The 24352-nt window shown below is 37.8% G+C and overlaps 1 protein-coding gene across 1 annotated transcript in view; it reads left to right on the forward strand.

The window, feature by feature from the left end:
* Positions 1 to 9176: 9176 nt before the first annotated feature.
* The window catches only part of HNF1A (HNF1 homeobox A), a 60488-nt gene continuing 45312 nt past the window's right edge, over positions 9177 to 24352 (forward strand). The window contains exon 1 of the mRNA XM_074206036.1: positions 9177 to 9436. Within this exon, the coding sequence (XP_074062137.1) occupies positions 9405 to 9436 (32 nt within the window). The 5' untranslated portion in view covers positions 9177 to 9404. The remainder of the gene's footprint in view (positions 9437 to 24352) is intronic.

Here is a 24352-nt window from a genome sequence, read left to right on the forward strand (position 1 = left end):
GGCATGGCAAGCAGAATTGGATTTGAGTGAAGGGGGTACATGCTAAGTCCCCAGTCTCACTTTTTCCTCCAGAGTCCAGTAGCCAAATATAAATCAGGTTGACTGGAAATGGCCCTGAATGTGAGGCAATCATGCTTAAGTGACTTGTCCAAGGTCATACAGCTAGTGAGTGTCAAGAGTTTGAGAATGGATTCAAACTCTCATCCTTCTGATTCCAAAGTCAGCTCTATCCACTGCGCCATCTAGTTGTCCTAATACATACATACATACATACATATATATATATATATGTATATATATATATACAGGCAGGGCAATGGGGTTAAGTGACTTGCCCAAGGTCACACAGCTAAGTATTAAATATCTGAGGTCAAATTTGAACTCATATCCTCTATCCACTCTATCCACTGAGCTACATGACTGCCCCATAGCACATAGTAGGCATTAACAAATGATTATTCCCTTCCCCTGTCTTGACAAAAAGGAGATAGACTCAAGGTACTGAATGAGTCATATATTTTAGGACTTACTAAAGGTGGGGATTTGTTTGGCTTGATTATGTATATTTGTTACAAAGGTATTCTACTTTTTCCCCCCCCTTCAAATAATTTTTGGGAGAGAGATGGAATGAAGAGAGGGATAAAGGATGAGGATACTAAAAACAAAAAAAAAGAAAGAAAAGAAAATGTCCTTGTTAGTATTATTTAAAATAACAGAAGAGAACATATGGAAGACCAGAAGAAAACACAGATAAGCAAGACCACTTTGAAAATTATATGTTGAATTTAATCTATTCTTAAATGAAAAAACAAACTATATACAATAGAGATTTATAGTCTCACATGCAATTCTTTTTTTCTTATACTTCATATATGGAAATACCAATTTTATTTAATTTTTGGTGGTCCAGAATATTTACTGGAGTTTTTTTACATAAAACTGAAAACTTTATACACAAAATCAATGTCATGAAAATTAATTGGAAAATAGTTCACTGGAAAAAAAATCTTGCAGCAAATTTCTCTGAGAAAGTTTGATGTTTAAAATATTTAGGAAATTGATATAAATATATAAGAATGAGGGTTATTCCCAAAAGAGGAATAACAAAAATAAAAACTAATTATTCCTATGGCTCAGCTAAGTGACACAATGGATTGAGTGACCAGCCTAGAGTTAGGAAGACTCATCTTTCTAAATTCAAATCTGGCCTTAGACAAACCACTCTAATCTTTTTGTCAAGGAAACCTCAAGTGGAGGTCACAAAGAGTTGGACACTATTGAAAAGACTGAAGAACAAGCCTTCCATGAATTTTGTGAAAACCTTTTACATATATTATCTCATTTGAGCCTCAAAACAAACTTGTAGGTAATTATTATCATTCCTATTTTATAAGCGAGGAATCTGAGGCTAAGGTCATACAAAGAAAGGCAAGATTGGAGCTTGGTCTTTCTCACTCCCACGTGCTACCAATTTCGCCACCTAGTGGTTTAATCAAAGTAAGTATAAATAATATTAAGTTGCCATATTCAGTTCAAGTTTCAAGGGAAAAAATTCAACTTATCAACAGCCATCTTAAAAAACACTTAAGTTATTTGTAACAGGGGTTTTTTAAATTTCTTTCTCAAAGAGAGGAGGAGACTTGAGAGACAGAAAAGAGGATCTCTCTTTAAAAATAAAATAAACATTATTTAACAAAATAAAAAATTCAGAAGGAAAATAAGAAAAACACAAATCAAAACATCTTGAGGTTACACCTCATATTCATCAGATTGCCAAAGGTGACGAAGGAAAATAACAATGGCTAAGCAGGGAATAGGACACGTTAAATAATGTTGCGTAGTTAGAGTAAATGGACGGGTCCAGTTATTGGTTGGAAAGCAAACTGGAATTATGCCCAGAAAGCTATTAAACAGTACATAACCTTTGATCCACTTATATCACTTCTAAGACATCAAAGAAAAAAGAAAATAAATTATATGTATGAAATATATAATAGTTCTTTTCAAGGTGGCAAAGAAATGGAAACTGAGGAGGATGTCCATTAATTGAGGAATGGTCAAACAACGTATACTCTATGAAGGTGATGGAATATCATTGTGCCATAAGAAATGATGAATGGGATTTTTCCAGAAAAAACTGGAAAGATTTGTTTGAACTGCTATAGAGTGAAGTGAGTGGAAACAGGAAAATAATTCATATAATAAAAATATCGCAAAGACAAACAACTCTGAAAAACTTAGTTACTCTGAGCAACCCAACGACTCACTACAATTTCAAAGGATTCATGATGAAACATGCTATCAACTTCCAGTAGGACAGCTGATGAATTCAGGGCGCAGATTGAGTCTTATTTCTTTTGGAAACAGTTAATGTGGGTATTTATTTGCTTGACCAGACATGCTTGCAATAAGGCTTTTTTTATTTTGCTTCCTTTCTCAGTGGGAGGAGGAGGGGAGTTTAAAGGAGCAGAAAGAAGATTTTTGTTTCAAAATAAGATAAAAAATTACTTAAGGAAATAAAAAGCAGAGGGGAAAAGCTATAAGACATTTTGTACAAAAATATATAACTATTTCTAATATGCTTTTTGCCTTGGCAAAGAATTGGAAACAAAAAATTCATCAACTGCTGAACAAATTATGGTTTATGAATTTAAGGGAGTAATATTGTGACTTAAGAAATGACAAAAGAGGGACACCTAGGTGAATAGAGCACCTCTCTGGAGTCAGGAGAACCTGACTGAATTCAAACTGGGTCTCAGACACTTACAAACGGTGTGACTCTGAAGAAGTCTCTTAACCCCAGCTGCCTTCCTCTCCTTCTCTCCCCTCACCAACAAAAGGAAAAAAAAAGAAATGACAAAAGAGATGAATTCAGAGAAATCATGCTGGCCATATTTCATCACCTTCCAGGCTGTGCTTCTGACATCTTGGTACCCTCTTCCTCCCTCCCTCGCTAGGTCTTTTTTTAAAATATATTTTCATTAGGCATTAGAAGGTAAACTTCCTGAGGACAGAGAATATTTTTATTTTACTTGGATTCATATCCCTAATCCTAAGCACAGTAACTGTCTTTTGGATGAGGCTGATGGACTAGAGCAGGGGTGGGCAAATTACAGTTAGTGGCCAAATGCTGCCCTTTTTTTTTTTTGTATGAGATATGGGACTAAGAATGGTTTTTAACATTTTAAAATAACTTTAAAAATAGTTCACTGGCCATACAAAAACAAATGATGGTTCAGATTTAGTCTATAGGCTATGACCCTTAGACCAGAAACATAGAATGAGGTCTATATTTTCAGGCATGTCCACTGTGTAAATTTGTCTTGCTTGACTATTCCTATTTCAAGGGAAGGATTTTATTTGAGGAAGGCAGAATGCTCATTTTGTTGATGTTTCTCAAGTTAATAATAATGTAAGGGAGAGTGTTCCCGCCACCCTCAATGCACAGTTGATATACTCATAGAAAGCCCAGAATGTAATTAAAAGTTATTAATGAGGTGTTAAACTGATTGTAGGAATGTTTTATTCTTGTTCTTTCCTTTATGAGGTGTGAACACCTTTATGAATAAGCCAAGAAAGAGAAAGGATTCATTCAATTAACTGAGCCAATAAATTAGCCAATGTTCTAAGGGTTGTAATCCCTTAAACCCAAGTTTAGGTTTGATAATAGAAATTGCTTTTGGGGGGGTAGAGAAGAATTCTTTCTTTTCTTTCCTCAAAACAACTTAAGAAGATCCAGGTTTAAATCTTGCTTCAGATACTTACTAGCTTTGTGTCCTTGATTAAGACACTTGGCCTCTATGTATCTCCATTTCTTCATCTGTAAAATGAAGGGGCTGGACTGTAGGATTTCTTCTAGCTGTAAATCCATGATCCTGTTATTTTATGATATTTTTCCTTTCATTCAGCTCTTTGAAAATTCTTTGGATGGAAAAGACTAAAATATAGGTACAGGAGTAAAGACACTCACTCCATATACTTACAAATACAGATAGTCAAGCAAAGAACAAAATAGCTTAAAGGAACAAAATCCCAGGCGAAAGAGAAATCATCCCCTGCAAGGAGAAAGCCATATAAACAATTAAGTCGAATGCAGACAACACAGAAAGGACAAGTCCCTGCTGCACCAAGGCTTTCAACTCAGCTTTCAACACTTTGATTCTACATATGAGCCTTGCTACCACTGTTCTCTCAGCATGAACCCATCCTTTCCATGGATGGTATGTGTTTGTGGCACACTGGGGCTCAAGTTTGTATTGGAAAAAGTGTCTTAACTAATTTTCCCAATCCTCTTCAGATCAGGTTCTTGGCAAGAGTCAGGAAGAGGCATATAGGAAACAAGGAGCCTATAAAGCATTTATTTTATCATTCTAAAGTGCAAGACTAAAGTTTGAATCCTACCTTAGACATTTGCAAGCTGTGTGGCCCAAGGAAAATCATTTAACCTCTCAGGTGCTCAGTTTCCTCATCTGTAAAGTGGGGATAATAATGATAGCACCCATCTCACAGTTTTGCTCTGTGAATCACATGGGATTGTGTGTTTTAACAAACAAAAGATAGCTCATTTTGAGTTGAAGAAGTTAGGGAAAATTTCTTGGAGGAGGTTGACTTTCAAAATGGGCCAGTTTTGGATAGGTGAAAGAAAGGCTAAAGGCAAGGGGTGGTAGGGAGTATGAGCAAAGGGGCCAGATGATTCTATCTTTTTCTGGGGATCATAATTAGCAGCCAAGAATTTATTTGAGGGAGTCATCACAGTAAAATGAAGTGACATAGTGGAAGTACTGTACTGGTGTTGGACATTGTTAAATAAATTGGGGAGGGGGTGACCCTCAAAATCCAGGAAGATGATTTTGGATCTAAAGACATCTCAGGTGCTACTTTTTCTTCTGATGATTTCCCAAATTTCTTTAGCTGTTATGTACTCTTCTTTTGCAGGTTTCTTAGTGTTTCTTTGTGCACATGGTACCTTTCTTGAGGTTAGGGACCACTTTCAACCTTCTTCCCCATCTTTTTATTTTTTTTTTGTCTTTAATTTATTAGTGCTCAGAACATAGTAGATGATAAAAAAAATCTTTTTTCGACAAATTGATTCAATACAGAGGAGTGACATGAAAGATCGTTTTGTTTCATCAGATTGCAACTCCTTCTACCTTCACATAGTCAAATACTTCTAAACTTTAATAAGGTCATATGATCATAGAATTTAGAGCTGGGAAGGATCTTAGGGATCAACTCAACCATTTCCTTTTCTTTGACAGTACAGGAAAACTGAGGTTCAGAGATTAAACAGTTTTCACTGGTTATAGGAGTTCCCAAAATTAATTAGCCAGTGACCTACTTTTCAAGTTTGAACCTCTTTTTCCTAAATTAGTCCTCCAACAGACACAGTCCATTTCTGACTTGCACTTAAAGTCTTTCTAGTGTGTTGGGCTTTGTCAAAAATTCTGCTGTTCTGGCACAGTCTTGATAAATAGGGGGCCAGAAAAAGAAAGAAATGAGAATGAAGATGAAATGAAGCATTAAAAAGGAAAATATATATAAGAGAGCAGAAGGAAATTGAGTAGGTGCAGATGCTTTTTTCCTCTTTTTCCTTAATAAGCATTATTTTTCTCATCCTCCTGTCTTTCCTGTTGTCATCACTCCCTCCCCTCCTTAAAAACCAAACCACATTTATAAAATATTCTTGTAACAATTTACATAATTAACACAAATTCCTGCATTGGTCATATTTAAAAATATGTCCCAATCTGTCCTATGAATCCATCATCTCTCTGTCAGGAGTTGGGAAGCATGTTTTGCCATGGGCTCTTTGGAATTATGGTTGGTTATTTCATTTAATGATTTTTTAAAACTTTTTTTAAAATTTAAGGCAATGGGGTTAAGTGACTTGCCCAAGGTCACACAAGTTAGGCAATTATTAAATGTTTGAGGCTGGATTTGAACTCAGGTACTCCTGACTCCAGGGCTGGTGCTCTATCCACTGCGCCACCTAGCCTACCCTCATTTAATTCTTAAACCTTTTAAAGTTGTCTTTATAGTTGTAATTCAGAAGTCTATCTGAATAAAACTTTCTTCATGGATGGAGACTGATTACACATGCTCTTTGCCTGTGTGAGGGTTAGGGGTGGTGAGAGTTGGAAAGAAGAGAGTCCATGATCTTCTGGCTTCTAGTTTCTAGAAAGAAGACATGGTTCCAGATTCTCTTCAGGTAGAAACGAACTCGACAAAAACATTCTGGACCTTCCTGACTTCTCTTTTCAACTGGGAGCCAAAAAACCGGAATCGCTCTTCTCTGCAGCTCTCACCAACTTCCCTCCTTTCATTAGTTTGGAGTCTTGAGTAAATAATTTCCAACAATGAGCAAAGTCTTAAACAAATGACCCTTTGAGTCAAGGATTACCTAATATAATATGCCCTATCCAAACAAACAAGCTGTACATAGCAGAAACTTAGTTTCCTATACAATTTTCTGTGTTCTCTCTATGTTGAGATTTTTATGTTTGTTCATGTTTAAGATCATAACTGAAAAGACAATCCAGGTCTACCTCCTTGACATAGTGAGCCATTAATAGAAGAAAATAATAGCAATGAGAATTATGTGGTGGAGTGGACAGAGGGTTATAAAAGCCACAGTTCTGTCCTCGAGTAATACTTAGTCTAATTGGGGAGATAGTATGTAAATAAGAATATGTAGAAAATTATACAGAGTAGGTGAGAGTGGTCTGAAAGAGAAAACACAGGGAAAGACTTCCTGCAGAAGGTAGGATTTGTGTTGCAACTTGAAGCAAACTAAGTAAACTCTGAGGGGGTGAAGGGGCAGAGACTCCAGGCAAGATGAATAGATTGGAGAGGGAGAGTTGTGTTCAAGGAGGTGGAACTTTGAATTTGTGGAGTTTAAGATGAAAAAAGTCTGCAAAAGTAGAAAACAAACAAGTTAGAAAGGACCTGAGGTGCCAGAGGACTTTTCTGTTAAAATTCTGTTACATACCGGCAGTGGGAACCTGGTCGAGACACAGTATCCTAATATCTGTAATTGTTGAACTTCTTTAGTAGAGGAATTTTTCCACACTGGGAGATCCTGTGATCACTATATGGGAGATATATGAACCATGAAGTCACATATAGCTATGAAATCACAAGTCAGTCAATTAACAAACATTTTATTCTGGGGAACCATCTCCATTCATCCTGATCTTTATCTTGTTATTGGACCCAGATGACTCTGGAGAGACTGAGGCTGGTGATGTTGCAAAGCCCTGCTTCACTTACATCCAATTTACTTGCAAGTCATGACATCATCTTCCTAATGTCATGGTTCTCTTTGAGAACAAAGGACAGACAAAGAACAAATGATTTTACTCTGAGATCCTGGAGGAAGAGGTGCTAATGGAGGTTGTCTGGAAAAAAAATTAAAATAGTTAACATTTATGTGGAGTTTTAAAGCTTGAAAAGTGATCTACATACATTTTCTCATCTGTGCTTAATTCTAAGAAGATGAAAAAAAGCCAATGATAGAAACACATAATAAAATGCAGGAATAATATGTTAATAATAATGAATTGTTATAATAATAGTAAATAAGACTGAATACTAGCTTACATTTAGTAAAATGTTTTGCAGTTTAAAAAACACTCCCTCAAAACAGCCCTCTGAGGGAGGCAGCAAGTGCTGGCAGAACTTGATGTAATCTGAAGAGCCTCTTGGAGTCCTGAAAGCTGAGAACTTGAAAGGAGACCTAATCAGTCTGTCTTTGAAGTTGGCAAGGGAAGAAGGTGCCCAGATTGGAGCACCTGGTCAGTTCTACTAGTTTAACTTGAAAAGCTTCTTCCTGGTTCTGATTCTACAGAATCATTGGCAAGCTCTTTCAGTCATTTTAATTTAATAAAGATTTAGTTTACAGTTTACTCTGAACTGAAGCTTTTTTTTTCTTTTTGCAAGGCAAATGGCTTGCCCAAGGCCATAGAGCTAGGTAATTATTAAGTATCTGAGGCCAGATTTGAAGTAGTTCTTTTTTAAAAAATTTATTTATTTTGAATTTTACAATTTTTCACCTAATCTTGCTTCCCTCCCCCCGCCCAGAAGTCAGTCTGTTAGTCTTTACATTGTTTCCATGCTATACATTGATCTAAGTTGAATGTGATGAAAGAGAAATCATATTCTTAAGGAAAAAAATAAAGTATAAGAGATAGCAAAATTATATAATAAGATAATGGGCTTTATTTTTAAATTAACGGTAACAAATTCTTTCTCTGGATACAGATGACATTCTCCATCACAGCCCCAAATTGTCCCTGCTTGTTGCACTGATGGAATGAGCAAGTCTATCAGGGTTGATCATCGCCCCCATGTTGCTGTTAGGATGTGCAATGTTCTTCTGGCTCTGCTCATCTTACTCAGCATCAGTTCATGCAAATCCCTCCAGACTTCCCTGAATTCCTGTCCCTCCTGGTTTCTAATAGAACAATAGTGTTCTATAATGTACATATTAGGAAGTTCTTTTTAAAATTAAATTTTATTGTTTTTTCTCTTTTTCTTTTCTTTAAAAAGTATAATTTATTCATTCTTTTTTAGGAAATATTTTATTTATTTTGAGTTTTACAATCCCCCCCATTTTTGCTTCCCTCCCCCCACCCCCCACAGAAGGCATTTTGTTAGTCTTTACATTGTTTCCATGCTATACATTGATCTCAGTTGAATATGATGGGAAAGAAATTATATCCTTAAGGAAGAAAAATAATTTGAGATAGTGAAATTACATAATAATATAACTTTTTTTTTCTAATTTGTCAGGTCTTTGTTCAAACTCCAGAGTTCTTTATCTGGATACAGATGGTATTCTGCATCGCAGACAGCCCAAAACTGTCCCTGATTGTTGCACTGAGGGAACAAGCAAGTCCATCAGGGTTGATCATCACCCCCATGCTGCTGTTAGGGTGTACAGTGTTTTTCTGGTTCTGCTCATGTCACTCAGCATCAATTCATACAAATCCTTCCAGCCTTGCCTGAATTCCCATCCCTCGAGGTTTCTAATAGTGTTCCATAATGTACATATTAGGAAGTTCTTTTTAAAATTAAATTTTGTTGTTTTTTCAATTTAATTGAACTCTACCTTTCTTCCTCCTACTGCCCCTCCTTTCTTCAACTAAAAGAAAAACAATTCCTTTTTAAAACTATATAAAGTTAAACAAAACAAATCTTTGCACTAATATGTCCAAAAAATCAAGTTGAAATTTGCCTCTGAAATTTGCATCATTACTTTCTTTATGCTAGTTATGTCTTGCCATAGGAGAGACCCAAGTATTTGAGTGTTATCTCTTCATCCCTTCCTTCCTTGTGACCTTTGAATTCAGGCCACAGCCAGCTAATGCAGTAAGATAGAGGGTTGGACCTGGAGCCAAGAAGACATGAGCTCAGACCACTTACTTTGTGATCCTGGGTAAGTCTTATCTGTCTCTTAGTTTCCTCCTTAGTAAAATGGGGATAATAATAGCCTATACCTCCCAGGGTTGCTGTGAAGTTGAGATGAGATAATATTTGTAAAGTATTTTATAAACTTTAAAATACTATATAAATCATCACCATCACCACTATCATTATCATTACCATCATCACTACCATCATCATTACCATAATTCTTTTTTTTTAAGTTTTTTCAAGGCAATGGGGTTAAGTGGCTTGCCCAAGGCCACACAGCTAGGTAATTATTAAGTGTCTGAGGCTGGATTTGAACTCAGGTACTCCTGACTCCAGGGCTAGTGCTCTATCCACTGCGCCATCTAGCCACCCCCATTACCATTATTCTTATGAGATTTTTTTTCAGTTTACATCTTTCCTTCTTCTTCATCATCAAGAATTTTATATTCAGTGAGTCGGGATGATATTTTGATATTATCAGAGAAAGATTACTTAAGATGAGGGATACATCTAACTTGTTTTTCCTAAAGTCATAGTATGATGCCATCCATATACATTAAGAAGGTGGTGCAGTGGATAGAGTACTGGGCCTGAAGTCAGGAAGACCCATCTTCATGTATTAAAATCTGGCCTCAGGCACTTATTAGTTGTATGACCCTTAATAAACCTATTTTTCAGATGGAGAAACTGAGATGTCATTTAACCCTGTTTTCCTCAGTTTCCTTATCTATTAAAATGAGCTGGCAAAGGACTTGGCAAACCACACCAGCATCTTTGCCAAGAAAACCCCAAATAGGGTCATGGAAGGTTGAATATGACGTTGAGTGACTAATAATATATTTTGAGTTGACTTTTTTAATTTGGATTCCATCCTAAGTTCTTTTTTAAGAGAGGTGATATTGGGCTTGAGGCTAGGTATAAATCTCAATGGACCAAAATAGTCTCCCTGACAAACACTACATTAATATCAATTTTTTTGACATAATTATATTGATTGGCTGTTTTAAATCGAGGATGGTTTTCCATGTGGATATCCAATATTTGAGAGTTCCTGCTACCTTGGGTCTGTTTTATATATTTGTGTGTGTGAATAACTTAGGAGGGTATGAATGAGTTAAAGGTTCCATGATAATTACCAAAGGTGTTATGTATGTTATGGACTTTAGGATGACTTGTTTAATAATTTATTATTGTTTCTTCTATGTTTTTTCTTCTTTCAGTATTCCCCTTCCCCTCTTAGTTCTCGTTCCTCTTTCACAACATGACTAACATGGAAATATGTTAACATGATTATGCATGTACAGCTTTTACCAGATTGTTCACTGCCATGGGGAGGGGTGGGGGGGGGGAAGAAAGGGTGGTAGGAAAATGAAGAACTCATAAATTTGCCAGTGGATGAATACTGAAAACTAGTGTATGTAATTAGAAAAATAATAAAGAAGGAAAACTAATTTGTTGTTGAGTTGTTTTCAGTATGTCCAACTCTGTGACCCCATTTGGGACTTTCTTGGCAAAGATATGTTTTGCCATTTCCTTCTCTAGACCATTTTACAAATAGGGAAACTGAGGTAAAGAGGATTAAGTGCCTTTTTCAAGGTCACACAGCTAATAAGTGTCTGAGACTGGATTTGAATTCATAAAAATGGATCTTCCCGACTCCAGGCTTGGTGCTGTACTCACTGTGCCACTCATGCCTCCTAGATTTTTACATTGTAAATATTCCATGTATGCTTCTCCTAAAATCTCCCTTGCTTTGAGCACAATAATATTTCATGGTGTTCATGTACCCTCCATCCCATTTGATGGGAATACACTTGGTTTTTCCTACTTTAACAATATTTTCTTATTTACTGAGTCTTTCTTTAAGGTCTTTGATCTCCTGGAGTTCAATCCCTGAAATGTTCTGAAATTTTTTATCAACTAAGGGTTCAAAGTAAGCAGGACAGTTCTCACAACTTTCCTGAAGCCATCACATTTTTTCATGAGACTTTATTTCATTGAATTTGATGCCCTTTTTAAGTGCAAACAAACACAAAATATTGTTATTGGACTGCAAGGTCAATAAATCAATTAATCAATCAACATTTATTAAGTGCTCACCATGTATCAGGCACTGCTAAATCCTCTCTCAGAAAACTTCTGTTCTAATAAGGGAGACATTAGAGATATTGGTAACATAGATATAGGAATAGCTGGTGGTGGGTAGCATGGCTTTATAAGTAGTTCTGGAATGTCCACTCCACATTTCAGGGAGACTGGGGTTCCATCTTTGTGGGGAGTAGGGAATGACCTTGACTAAGCAATGACTCTCATTCTCTTACCTTTAAGAGATTTATTAGGTGTGGAATGATTGCTATCTCATCACACAATCTAACGCTTGTACTCTAGGGATATCATACATTGGGGGGTGGGGTTGAGTCACACTTTCCTTAGACTTCAAACCTGGATGGTAACAGTTAGCTTAATCTCAGTTGTTTAGTTCTATTTGTACTAAGCACTTAACACACCAAGACAATGATGGAGCCCAAGCAAGTATCTTTATGAAAGCTAGCAAGGAAAACAATGATTGGGGAAGCTACACAAATAAGGTTAAGCAATGGAATACACAAGATTAAAAAGGGCTTTGTGACCTGGGATTGAGATCTTAGCTCACCTGGGTAGACAATGATCTCTCTAAACACTTACTACACCAAAGACAAACTGGGAGAACAAACAAACATATCTATCAAAGCCAGCAAGTAAAACAATATTCAAGGAAGCTGTCCAGATTTAGACAATAGAATGCTCCAGATTAAAAGAGGACTTTGTGATTTGGGATTGAGATAAAATCTTAACTCTACCACATAGAAAATGATCTCATCTGAGAAGTCTTTTTGTGGTAGTCTCTGGAGGTTATTAATCAAGGGACATGTTAGGGGGCAGATTTCCCTCCTATTCCAGGTTCTCTGTCTCTGTCTCTGTCTCTGTCTCTGTCTCTGTCTCTGTCTCTGTCTCTGTCTCTGTCTCTGTCTCTGTCTCTGTTTCTCTTGACTGTATCTGTCTGTCTGTCTCTGTCTGCCTGTCTATCTCTTTCTCTCTGTCTGTCTCCTCTCTCTCTCTCTCTCTCTCTCTCTCTCTCTCTCTCTCTCTCTCTCTCTCCTATGTCTCCTCTCTCTCTCTCTTCTCTATCTCCCCCCTCTCTTTTTCCTCTCTTAGAAGGTTTTCAGCTAATCTGGAGTCACATTTTCCTACATGTATATAGCTATTCTTTAGGGGAGTGATGGCAAATAGAAAAAGATCCTTGTGGACCATGTGAAGACTTAGAAAACCACAAATAAACATTATCTATGTTGTATTTTAATTTATTCCCTTAACAACTTCCAATTACATTTTAATCTGGTTCTTGTAGCACGCAGCTGCTTATTGGCCCTCAATTTGACATCTTGGTTTAGGAGATCACCAAATTTATCTCAGTACTAATGATATACATGTATATTCAGAATAAATGTAAAGAAAATACATGTAAATATTTATAATATAGTTTGGGAGGGAGGGTGTAGAAATAGTGGTTATCAAAAAGTTTCATGAAGTTTCTACTCTGTATCTTGAAAGAAGAGAAGGATACCTTGAAGTAGATATAAGGAGGGAAGATGAGGGAAGACTAATACAAAGTCATGGAGATTAGGAAATGGAGCATTGTTTAGATAGAAAACAGAAAAAAGGTTTAATTGGACCTGTGGAGGACAAATGCCACTTAAATGAATTTTGGAGCTCTCTCAAGGTATGAAGAGAAAGTTTTATTCATTTCTCCAGGAACAGGCCCCAATCAATTATAGAGATTGAGGCAAAAGCAAAAGACCCAAGAATTACATTTTTATCATAACTCGATCCCCCGCCCACTGACCCATCCTCATTAATGAGGAATATGGTCTTCACAATCTAGACATAAATTAATCCAAGGAAAAGAGCATGTAATTTAAACTGAAACCAGAATACAGCTTCAGCCCCAGGAATTGAATGGATATCCATATTTCCACAGATAAGATGGGGTCAGTTGATTCTTCACCAATATCCCAGAAGTTGCTTTGTCAAGGGAGGAGGGGCACATGGTTCAACTATTTTCTAATCTATAATGTTTTACTGAAGAAATCTCAGATTTTATCCCACTCAATCCCTCCTCTTTTATTTTTGATGAGATTTCTTCAAATTTCTAAGTAGGTCCTTAAGTCTAGATAACAGCTGCCTGATCACCTCCTTACTTCCAAGGGACTCTTTCAGATAAGTCCTATAATCACCATGATAATAGGTACATTTCCAAAGTTGCAGTATCTCCTTCCACTGGAAAGTTTTTATAACAATGTCTTTAGATAGGTCTTCCTGGCTCCCAAACTGATCAAAATAAATCCCTGATTTTGTGCCAGTGGAGCAGCCCCAAGAATAGCTAATATACCTAGTGATGTTCCTTAAATTATTTTTCTTGCAAATGGCCATTTCTACACTTTCCTTGCAAGTCCATTATAACTCATAATCAGAGTGTCCCTTAACAAGAAGTCCTCCAGGTACCATCATTAGTCTCACGTGAGTTTGAGGCCCCCCTATCTCTAAGGCCATCTATCTCTAAGCTTCTGGATATGTCCAGACATTTGCTACTCCTCAGGCAAATATCCTGGCCAGTCAGTTATAAACAATAGTCACCCTATACTGACTCAGTCATATACCACTGGTGTTTCTTCTGGATCAGAATCCTGTGCCACAGTGCACCTCTGACCAGGAACTGAGAATCTAGGCCAGACTCAGGGGTACTGCCACCCAAGGTCAATTCTCAAACTGCTGTGAACTACCTCAAGTCCAACAGTTAGCCACACCAAAAGATTGGGCATTGACTTCTGTCAGCTAGACTCTCCTCCCACCTTTACTAATACCCCATCGGAGATAAGACTCCCTAGATAGGATATACAGACTTATGTAGATGTAATCATGGCACCCAATAATCTCCCTCTTTCTCTCCCAATGGAGAACATTTTCACCCTGCCTCCCCCCTCCTCCTTTGCATAAGGAGAATGGCATAAGTAGGGGTGCCACACTTACAGAGTCAAGGGGAAGTTACAGACAAACAATGTACACATAGGTGGAAGATGTTGGAGAAATCTGGTCCAGTGTCTTTCCTCTCCTCTCTTCTCTTCTCTTCCCTTCTCCCCTGGAGGCATCCAACGTCCTTCAGCATCTTCTGAATCTGTTTCAAAAGGTCCTCTCCAGGTCTGGTGACTAGCTGAGACCTTGTCTTCTGGTAGAGAAACTGCTTAACATCTTATTCAGATCAAGACCCATGTTTCCATCACAAAACAATGAGATTCTGGAGCTTATTACAGTTTGCATTTTCCCTGATTGCCATATTGACACACATACTTTACCTTTTTTTTTTTTTAGGTTTTTGCAAGGCAAACGGGGTTAAGTGGCTTGCCCAAGGCCACACAGCTAGATCATTATTAAGTGTCTGAGCTGGATTTGAACCCAGGTACTCCTGACTCCAAGGCCGGTGCTTTATCCACTGCGACACCTAGCTGCCCCTATACTTTACTTTTAAAACAATAAACTTCCATTAGTGTTTTACTACGTGTTTTACTACTACATGAGCAAACTCCCAATGAGAATGATCACATCGACTCAAGCTTGTAAAGCACACATTCAACAGTCAGTTTTGTTCTAAGAGTACCCAGCATCTGGTTTAAAATAAAACAATTTTAACCTTTGCTTTCATTACAATAATGACTCAAACATCCTTGACCAAAATGAATTTTTTCCCAAATATTGCCATATTTTCCTTTTCCTGGAGTATTTATCTAACTCACATTCCTCTCCTTAAACTGGAACTTGAAACTGTAATTATCCTAAGAATTTCCTGTTCTTTTCCTTAGCTAAATATCCCCTCTAACACAAAAACTAAGGAAACTTACTTCCTATCTTAGCATGATGGGAGGTGTCTGAGCTGATAGCAGGTGTCAGAACCAGATACCTAACCCATCTCTGGCTATTAGATCCAATTCACCTAAAACTTCGTTTTCTGGTTTGCTTAGTAACTATAAAGATCCAGGACATCAAAGGAAAATTGCTTTATTAAAGATTTTATTTATTTTGAGTTTTTATTTATTTTTTTTACAATTTTCCCCCAATTTTACTTCCCTCCCCCACAGAAAGCAATTTGTCAGTCTTTACTTTGTTTCCATGTTGTACATTGATCCAAATTGAGTGTGATGAGAGAGAAATCACATCCTTAAGGAAGAAACAAAAAGTATAAGAGATAACAAGATCAGACAATAAGATATCTGTTTTTTTTTCTAAATTAAAGGGAATAGTCCTTGAACTTTGCTCAAACTCCACGGTTCTTTATCTGGATACAGATGGTATTCTGCATTGCAGACAGCCCCAAATTGTCACCGATTATTGCACTGATGGAATGAGCAAGTCCATCAGGGTTGATCACCACCCCATGTTGCTATTAGGGTGGACAATGTTCTTCTGGTTCTGCTCATTCGCTCAGCATCAGTTCATGCAAATTCCTCCAGGCTTCCCTGAATTCCCGTTCCTCCTGGTTTCTAATAGAACAATAATGAGGAAAATTCCTTTATAGATGTAAGTATTGAATATCAGTGATCAGGCAGAGGTCACGTGAGTAAGTCAAATGTCTTAGGCCAGATTTATTCTTCCAGGTGAGATATTATCCAAATGTTATTTTGGGGAAATCAAGTCAAAGGGGTCCAACCACAGTCATACTGAGAAGCCGCCCCTTTGGCTGCCCACCCCTGTCACCTAACATCTTTAGCCCACTGGCTTCCTAGGCTCCAAGAACATGACATTTACCCAGTAGCATTTCCTTTTTGTTGACCATCCTGGTATCTGACATAAGAGAAAATCGACTAAAAGTCCTGTGATCTAAAATGGTTGTTTTACCTAGTTAGAACTCCCAGTGAATATAATTCACTAGATTCCAATAATAATCTTAATGGAGTCCCAATTAATGAAACCCCTACCTAAAGCTCTGAGTATCCTTCCTAGGTCTTTGCCTAAAACCTGGTATTCTAACTGTGACTGGCGCTACAGGCCTCATCTCCTACCTCTTTCTAAAGACATCCCTTTGTCTGAAATCATATCTACTCTATCTCTATATAAAGATGGTATATCAGATTCCCCTTGGCTAGAGAAACTTCCTTCTAGTCTGTTGAATCTTACAACAAATAAATGCCGCCTTTGTCCAGGAGATTGCACAGAGAAATCTCAAATTATCTTGTGTTTATCTTTCTCATGTTACATGCTTTTGCTTCAAAGCAAACAGTCATCGCTTTGGAATATACATATAGTTCTAAAATATTCCCAATTCACACACACACACACACACACACACACACACACACAGAAACTCCTCTACATAAACTTATTTACCTACTAGCCATCCTCAACATACAAATGGTTATTTTGTTTTGTCAAGGCAATTGGGGTTAAGTGACTTGCCCAAGGTCACACAGCTAGATAATCATTAAGTGAGGTCTGATTTGAACTCAAGTCTCCTGACTCCAGGGCCCGTGCTCTATTCACTACACCACCTAGCTGTCCCCTAGCATATGAATTTCTTTTCAGAATTCTTTAAAACCAATAGAACATCTTAGGTAGCTTTAAATTTCCAACATGTGTTATTAATTTCATTATAACAGAACAGCAATAAGAGTCACACACAAATTACTAGATTGTACAAAGCAATCCCTCCATTATTACATTATTTATGAACCCACAGATCTATTCCAGAAAGGGTCATGATTTTTGTATTTTCCTTCTTGCCCTTCAAAGCAATCACACATTAATCCCAGGCTTTAACAATACAGTATTTAAATGACATTCACAAGAGATAGCTAAATATTGCCAATATAATTTCTTTGTGGTTACAAGAGAATATCACATAACTGATAGATACATCTTATTCATCAATAAGTTACCTTACAATGGGACTCACACAATTGTCATTTATTCAGAGCTCCCCCATCAGCTGTCTTCAGTCACCAAGAAAGAAGTCCACATTCTTGACTTCTTTAGAATTAAACACACATTGTTAATATACATTAATCAGAAGATTCTTATTTAAACATCTCATTTCCCTTAGAACAAAAGCAAAATGAATATCCCATGATCTTTACACTTTTGTCTCTTTACCCAAATTCTCAGAATCCAATCTCATACATGATACATTTGAAACCCCCTATCAATAACAACTAAATTTCCCAACAGTTTAGTGTGATAAAACTTTAGAGTACCTTATACTGAGAATCCAGCACCCAAGTGCTCTATCCAAAATAAAAATACAACTGTTAGCATTATTAGGTTTAACATTAAAGTGAACTAGAGCTTTTTCCCAAAAGAAATCAGTAAACATCCCTGGTAACATAGATATTTCTCTTTTTTGTAATATAATACCACTTTTCTTTAACCCAAAGGTGTTACAATAAAATTTAAAATCCCAAACCACTTGACTCCTTGCAAAAGTTACAATAGTGTTAAAATAGTTTATAATCCCAAACTAATTTAACAATCTAGGTTATTTAATTCCTCCCATTCTGTACAAATTTTGTCAGAATGTTACAACACTAGTGTCCCTCTTTTAAAATCCTCAGTGTGCTTCCCAAAACTCTAGTTCAGAAACCTTAAACAGTGAGAGTCATTACTCAGCCCATGTGGTCAGTTTTATATATTTTTTCCCCTTTCCTATCACACGTCTCATTTGTGATGGGGTCTCTTTCCCTTTAAGGCTTATGTACTTGAGGTCTTCTCTTTCTTGGCTTCCCTCCACAGCGGGTGGGGCTCTCAGGTGGACTCAGTCTAGGGTTCAAGTTTTTAGGTTTTTTTTTTAGTTTTTTTTTTTTTTGCAAGGCAATGGGGTTAAGTGACTTGCCCAAGGCCACACAGCTAGGTAATTATTAAGTGTCTGAGACCGGATTTGAACCCAGGTACTCCTGACTCTAAGGCCAGTGCTTTTTATCCACTAGGCCACCTAGCCGCCCCTAGGGTTCTAGTCTTAACAAGATGGTGGATGGGATTGAGACCACCATGTGTCCAACCCAGGGAGAAAGCATAAGGACAGGAAATCTTCCCTTCTCTAAATTCTTACTCTTTCCCTTAAAGATTCTTTCTTCTCTTGGACTTCTAAACTCTCCCCAAAGCACAGCTTTTGTTTTTTTCCTTTAAGAAGCCCCCTCCGCTTTCTTTAACTCTGCACACCTAGCAGAGCTACCACTGGCTCAGTGAGGGGCTGATTTCCACATGGGGGCCGCTGCACAACCACTTTCTTTTCCTCTTAGCATGATTTGTAAACCCCTTTACAAAGTTACCAAAATCCATCTTTGGTATACAAAGTCAAATCTGCTCAAATCTTCTGTCTACATGCTCTAACCAATTTCCATACTTAACAAATAGTTCAAAACCTCAGTTGTCTCTATGTCTGGATTTTCTTCCCATGCTTTCAGAACCTCTTACTCAGATATACAACTCCCATTTTCCTCGATATACTGTTCTATCTTTCCTTTTCATTAGCTCTTCCTGACTTGAATTCATATTATTCCGAACTAGAGTCACACAGCTTATACAGCTATGTAAACCACAGATGTGATTCCACTTTTCACAATATATTTTCCACTCCAAGGTTTTAATATTTAACACTTCTGGATTACATCTGCTAAAACCTAGAGAAGACAGTCATCCCAAAATCCCCTAGCCTAATTAGAATATTTCTTGTCCCCCTCCCCTTCTTCAAATAGAGTCAGCTGTATAACTTTTATAGAGGGACAATCCTTTCTGGGGGCAGTTAATCTTTCTATTCTTAAATCCTTACATGTCTCATAATTTTCTGTAATAACCAACATTATCAGGATATTCACTGTCTCTTTCCTGTTTCTTTAACTTCAAAATAAAGTCCTTTTTAACATTTATTTTACTAATTCTTCCTGAAGTAACTCCCTCTTTTAGTTAGTCCTTTTTCTAAAAGAGGGTGGGGGAAAACACTCTGGCAGCACAGAATCATGGAGAACTGGGTAAAGAAGTGAACATAAACAAGGAAGGGGGGGGCCTTCCTCATAATGGTAGAAAAACAGGGTGAGTAGTTTGACCTCCATAATCCATTCCTTTTGGATCAAAATAAAAATCCCTCTTTTAAGTACTCAAGAGACAACCCAGGAGTGAGGGGGGAGGGATCATATTATCCTCTGTAACACAGGCAGAAAGTAAACTCAAGGGGAGAGCCAGTGAGAGTTAGATGAATACAGCCTAAAAATCCAAAATAACAAAATGAGGCTACCCAAGGAACTCTTTAGGGGAACTCACTGACTCCTCTTTCCCCTGTTTAACAAATCACACAAGTAAATAGACATTCTAAACACATAAAGACAGATGAGGCACAAACACAGATCACATAAAATGCAACAGAATTTTCCAAACTGACAATTTCAAAACGCAGGCCAATGGCAAATTCCTGATGTCTCAAGGAATACTGAGAAGGGATAGTCTGATAATCTCTCCCTCCCAAAGGCAGACCAAATGCGTTCCTTCTCCTATATCTTTATTTCCCCATATAAGACAACAATACTTAATCATTTTCTTCTTACTTTTCCCTTTATATTTTGGTCTTATTTACCTGATTTACCTGGGGGGTGGGTTCTTTGTCTTCACTGACTGGTCAGGTTCTTGCCTCAGATTTGCTGTTCTCTTCCTATGAGTCTCTCCCCTTCAGGTCACATAGCACGGAGGGGAGACCAAGGCTTCCCAGAAAATGGCACACTGCCAAAATTTGGTCAGGGATGCCTTTTTGCCAAGTCCTGAGAGGCCGAAGTCCCTAATGGGCATGCAATCCCTGAGGAGACCCCAAACTGTGTGGGACAAATGCCACTAAAATAAATTTCAGAGATCTCTCAAGGTATGAAGAGAAAGTTTTATTCATTTCTGTAGGAACAGGCCCCAATCAATTACAGAGATTGAGGCAAAAGTAAAAGGCCTAAGAATCACATTTATTGTAACTCGATTCCCCCCCCCATGACCCACTCTCATTAATGAGAAATATGGTCTTCACAATTTAGACTAAATTAATCCAAGGAAAAGAGCATATAATTCAAACTGAAACCAGAATATCCCGTCAGCCCCAGGAATTGAATGGATATCTGGACTTCCACAGATAAGATGGGGTCAGTTGACTCTTCACCAGTATCCCAGAAGTTGCTTTGTCAAGGGAGGAGGGGCACATGGTTCAACTATTTTCTAATCTATAATATTCTACTGAAGAAATTTCAGACTTTATCCCACTCAGACTGGATCACAGAAGGGAGAGAAGGAGTTCAGTTGTTCAGATATGTCCAAATCTTCATGACCCCTTTTGAAGTTTTCATGGCAAAGATACTAGAGTGGTTTGCCATTTCCTTCTCCAGCTCATTTTAAAGATGAGGAAAATGAGGCAAAGAGGGTTAAATGACTTGCCTAAGGTCACATAGCTAGGAAGTGTCTGGGACCAGATTTCAACTTAGGAAGATAAGTCTTCATGACTTCAGGTTTAGCTCTATCCACTGTATCGCCTAGGTGCTTGGGGGAGGGAGAGTAATGTTCAGTGAACCTAGGAAGAGGCTTGGAATAGATATGGCTCTTTAAAAGCTAAACAGAGGAGTTTATATTTTATCTTAAAGGCAATAGGAAATCATTGAAGTTTATTGAGTAGAGGAATGACATAGTCCTTCCTGTGCTTTAGAGTGCAATTTATTTTTTTCCACTAAGTAGTATTTTATTTTTTCTAATTACATGAAAGATAGTTTTCAACATTCACTTTTATAAGATTTTTGAGTTCCAAATATTTTTCTTGCTACCTCCTTCACTTCTGTCCTCTTCAAGACTGATCTAGGTTATACAATACAAACATATTAAGCATATTCCTGCTTTGGAAAAAATCACATTGGCAACTTCAAGGCTGGAGTGCGGAGAGCCAAGAAGCAGGGATTGCAGGCTGTCGTAAAAATTTAGAGTGTGATGTGGCTATGTCCGAAGGCAATTCCATCTTTGACTGTGTTGAGACAGAAAAAGGCAGAACAATCCTTTCCCTCAAGGAGCTTATAATTTAATGGGGGAGGTTTTGTCTTCTCCAGATTTATATATATATATATATATATACATATATATATATATATATATATGTATATATATATATATATATGTATATATTTATTTATTCATTCATTTATTTATTTGTTTGTTTGTTTATTTATTTTACAAGGCAATGGGGTTAAATGGCTTGCCCAAGGCCACACAGCTAGGTCATTATTAAGTGTCTGAGGCTGAATTTGAACTCAGGTAGTCCTGACTCCAGGGCCAGTGCTCTATCCACTGTGCCACCAAGCCACCCCTAGATGAGCTATTTTAGGAAGGACCTTGATAAGTTGGAGATCATTTGGAGGAGACTGACCAGGAATATGAGGGACTTGATGATTATGCCATATAAGGATCAGTTGAAGGAATTGGGATGTTAGTTTAGAAGAGAAGACTCAGGGAGACTTTAAGTAAGCATTCATTAAGCACCTCTAAGCACTGTGCAGATTTTGAAGGTCTTCACATGGAGGAGGGATTAGCTTTTTTCTTCTTGGCTCTACAAGAAAGATCTAAGAAGCAGTGGCTAGGAGGGCTAGAGAGGTAGGTGATGGGCTCCCTTCTCCTTGGAAGTCTTGGAGAGAGAGAGGGTGAATAACTCCTGTTGGGTATTTTGTAAAGGGCTCCCTTCAACTCCAAGATTCCAATTCTTACCCAGTTTTCTTCATTCTCTCTCTCCTATTTAGCCCCCTGGTTCATCACAATAAGAACACAGGGTTATTGTAGGCAAAAGAATGAGATTTCAGACTGTCATCTCTATAATGTGGCCACCTAGTTTTTTAGCCTAAAGAATTGGTGTGTGTGTGTGTGTGTGTGTGTGTGTGTGTGTGTGTGTGTGTGTACATGTCAGGGACAGAGAGACAGACAAAGAGACAGAGAGAGACAGAGATGACATACTGTCATCCCTGTAATGTGTCCACCCAATTTTTTACACTAAAGATTTGTAGTGTGTGTGTGTGTGTGTGTGTGTGTGTGTGTGCATGCCAGAGACAGGCAGACAGACAGAGACAGAAACAGAGACTGAGAGATAGTGACAGAGACAGACAGACAGAGAGAAGAGACAGAGACAGAGACAGAGACAGAGAGACACACAGAGAGAGAGAGAGAACTTTCCAGACTACTCATTGTTAGATGATGGTCCTAATGTATTTGTGTAATTGTAGAATTAGAAAGTGGTCAGCCAACAAAGATGCCAACGTCATCCATTATATCCTGGACTATCACCAGTCATTTTGACTGTTGTCTTGCCAATGGACTTCGATGACCCCAGAAGAGAATGAGACTGACTTCTTTGAGCAACTCTGTGTCATGTAATCCAGTTCAGCCACAAATCAAAACATCACCCTATGATGTCACTGTCCCTCTTTGAAAGCAAAGGACAAATAACAATTGTAAAAGGTCGTACACATGTCGCCCACTATTATGACTCACGGAGGGCAGGCTCCATGCTTGATGACTCTGGACATTTTCCATGCCTTTGGGCAGCTGGGTGGTGCAGTGGATAGATGAACAGAGCACACGTTCTGGAGTTAGGAGGACTTGAGTCCAAATTTGGTCTCAGATACTTGACCCTTACTAGCTGTGTGACCTTAGACAAGTCATTTAACCCTTATTGCCTCACTAGAGGCAATTTATTTTCAGTCAACCTGATTCCTAAGTGACCCTAGAGGAGAAAATGAGGCTGTTGAATTAGTACAGCACCCTCTTACTCAAATTTAATTGCCATAGAATCACTCCCTTGATATCACATTCAGTCTTCATCATCATCATCATCATCATCATCACCATCACCATCAATCATCATCCATGCTTGGAATTTTCTCCCTCCTCATCTTCACCTCCTGACTTTCTGGCTCCCTTCAGGTCCTAGCTAAAATTCCTCCTGCTCCTTTCCTTATCTAAGCCCCCTTGATGCAAGTGGCTTCCTTCTGATTATCTCTAATTCAGTCTATTTATGTCTTGTTTGGATAGAGCTGTTACTGAGTTGCCTTCTTCATTAGGCTGTGAGCTCCTTGAGAACAGAGACTGTCTTCTGCCTTTCTTTGTCTCCCTAGTAGTTAGGATAGTACCAGACACTGAAGGAATCCAGTTGAAAATCCCCTAATTCTATCCTTTCATTTCATTTAAAATGCCTGTTAAAGAGAGATGATGGTGTAGCGCCCTCTGCTGTCTGATAGACCTAATAACTGGAATTATAGTAGAGATTTAGAACAGGTGGACTCCAAAGGTCATCTAGCCCAAACCCCTCTTTCTATAGAGGATGAAACTGAGGTTCAGAGAGGTCAAGTGCTTGCCTCAGGGTCACAGAGGCCCAACTGAGGTGGCTCTCTATGCAGTCCTGACCTCACTTTGGTACCCCAAATCAATATTTATCCAATATCGAGAGGATGACCCACCTTGTCATTTTTATCAATTTTACATCAAATCTTCCATGTTCAAAGCTTTGGTGTCATTTCTGACCATTTCCTACTTATGGACAACAAGACTAGCAGAATGGCAGTGTAGTTTATTAGACAGTAGGCTGTACTTAGGGTTCAGAAGGCCTGGGTTCTAATCCTGTCAGAGCCATATATACTTGAAAAATGAACCTAGACAAGCCTCTTAACCTTAGGTTCATTAACTATAAAATATTTCCAAAACCTCCCTCAAAGAGTTCTTGTAAAGATCAAAGGAGACAAGTAAAGCATCATATAAATATTAGCTAGTTTACTTTTATATATGTGAGAATCTAGGATGTTAAGGTTTGCAACGCTCTTCTCTTCCAACACCCTTGTGAATAAAGTGTGCAGTAGATTGAGTGCTA

Source organism: Macrotis lagotis, chromosome X, assembly GCF_037893015.1.
Source record: "Macrotis lagotis isolate mMagLag1 chromosome X, bilby.v1.9.chrom.fasta, whole genome shotgun sequence".
Classification (NCBI taxonomy): domain Eukaryota; kingdom Metazoa; phylum Chordata; class Mammalia; order Peramelemorphia; family Peramelidae; genus Macrotis; species Macrotis lagotis.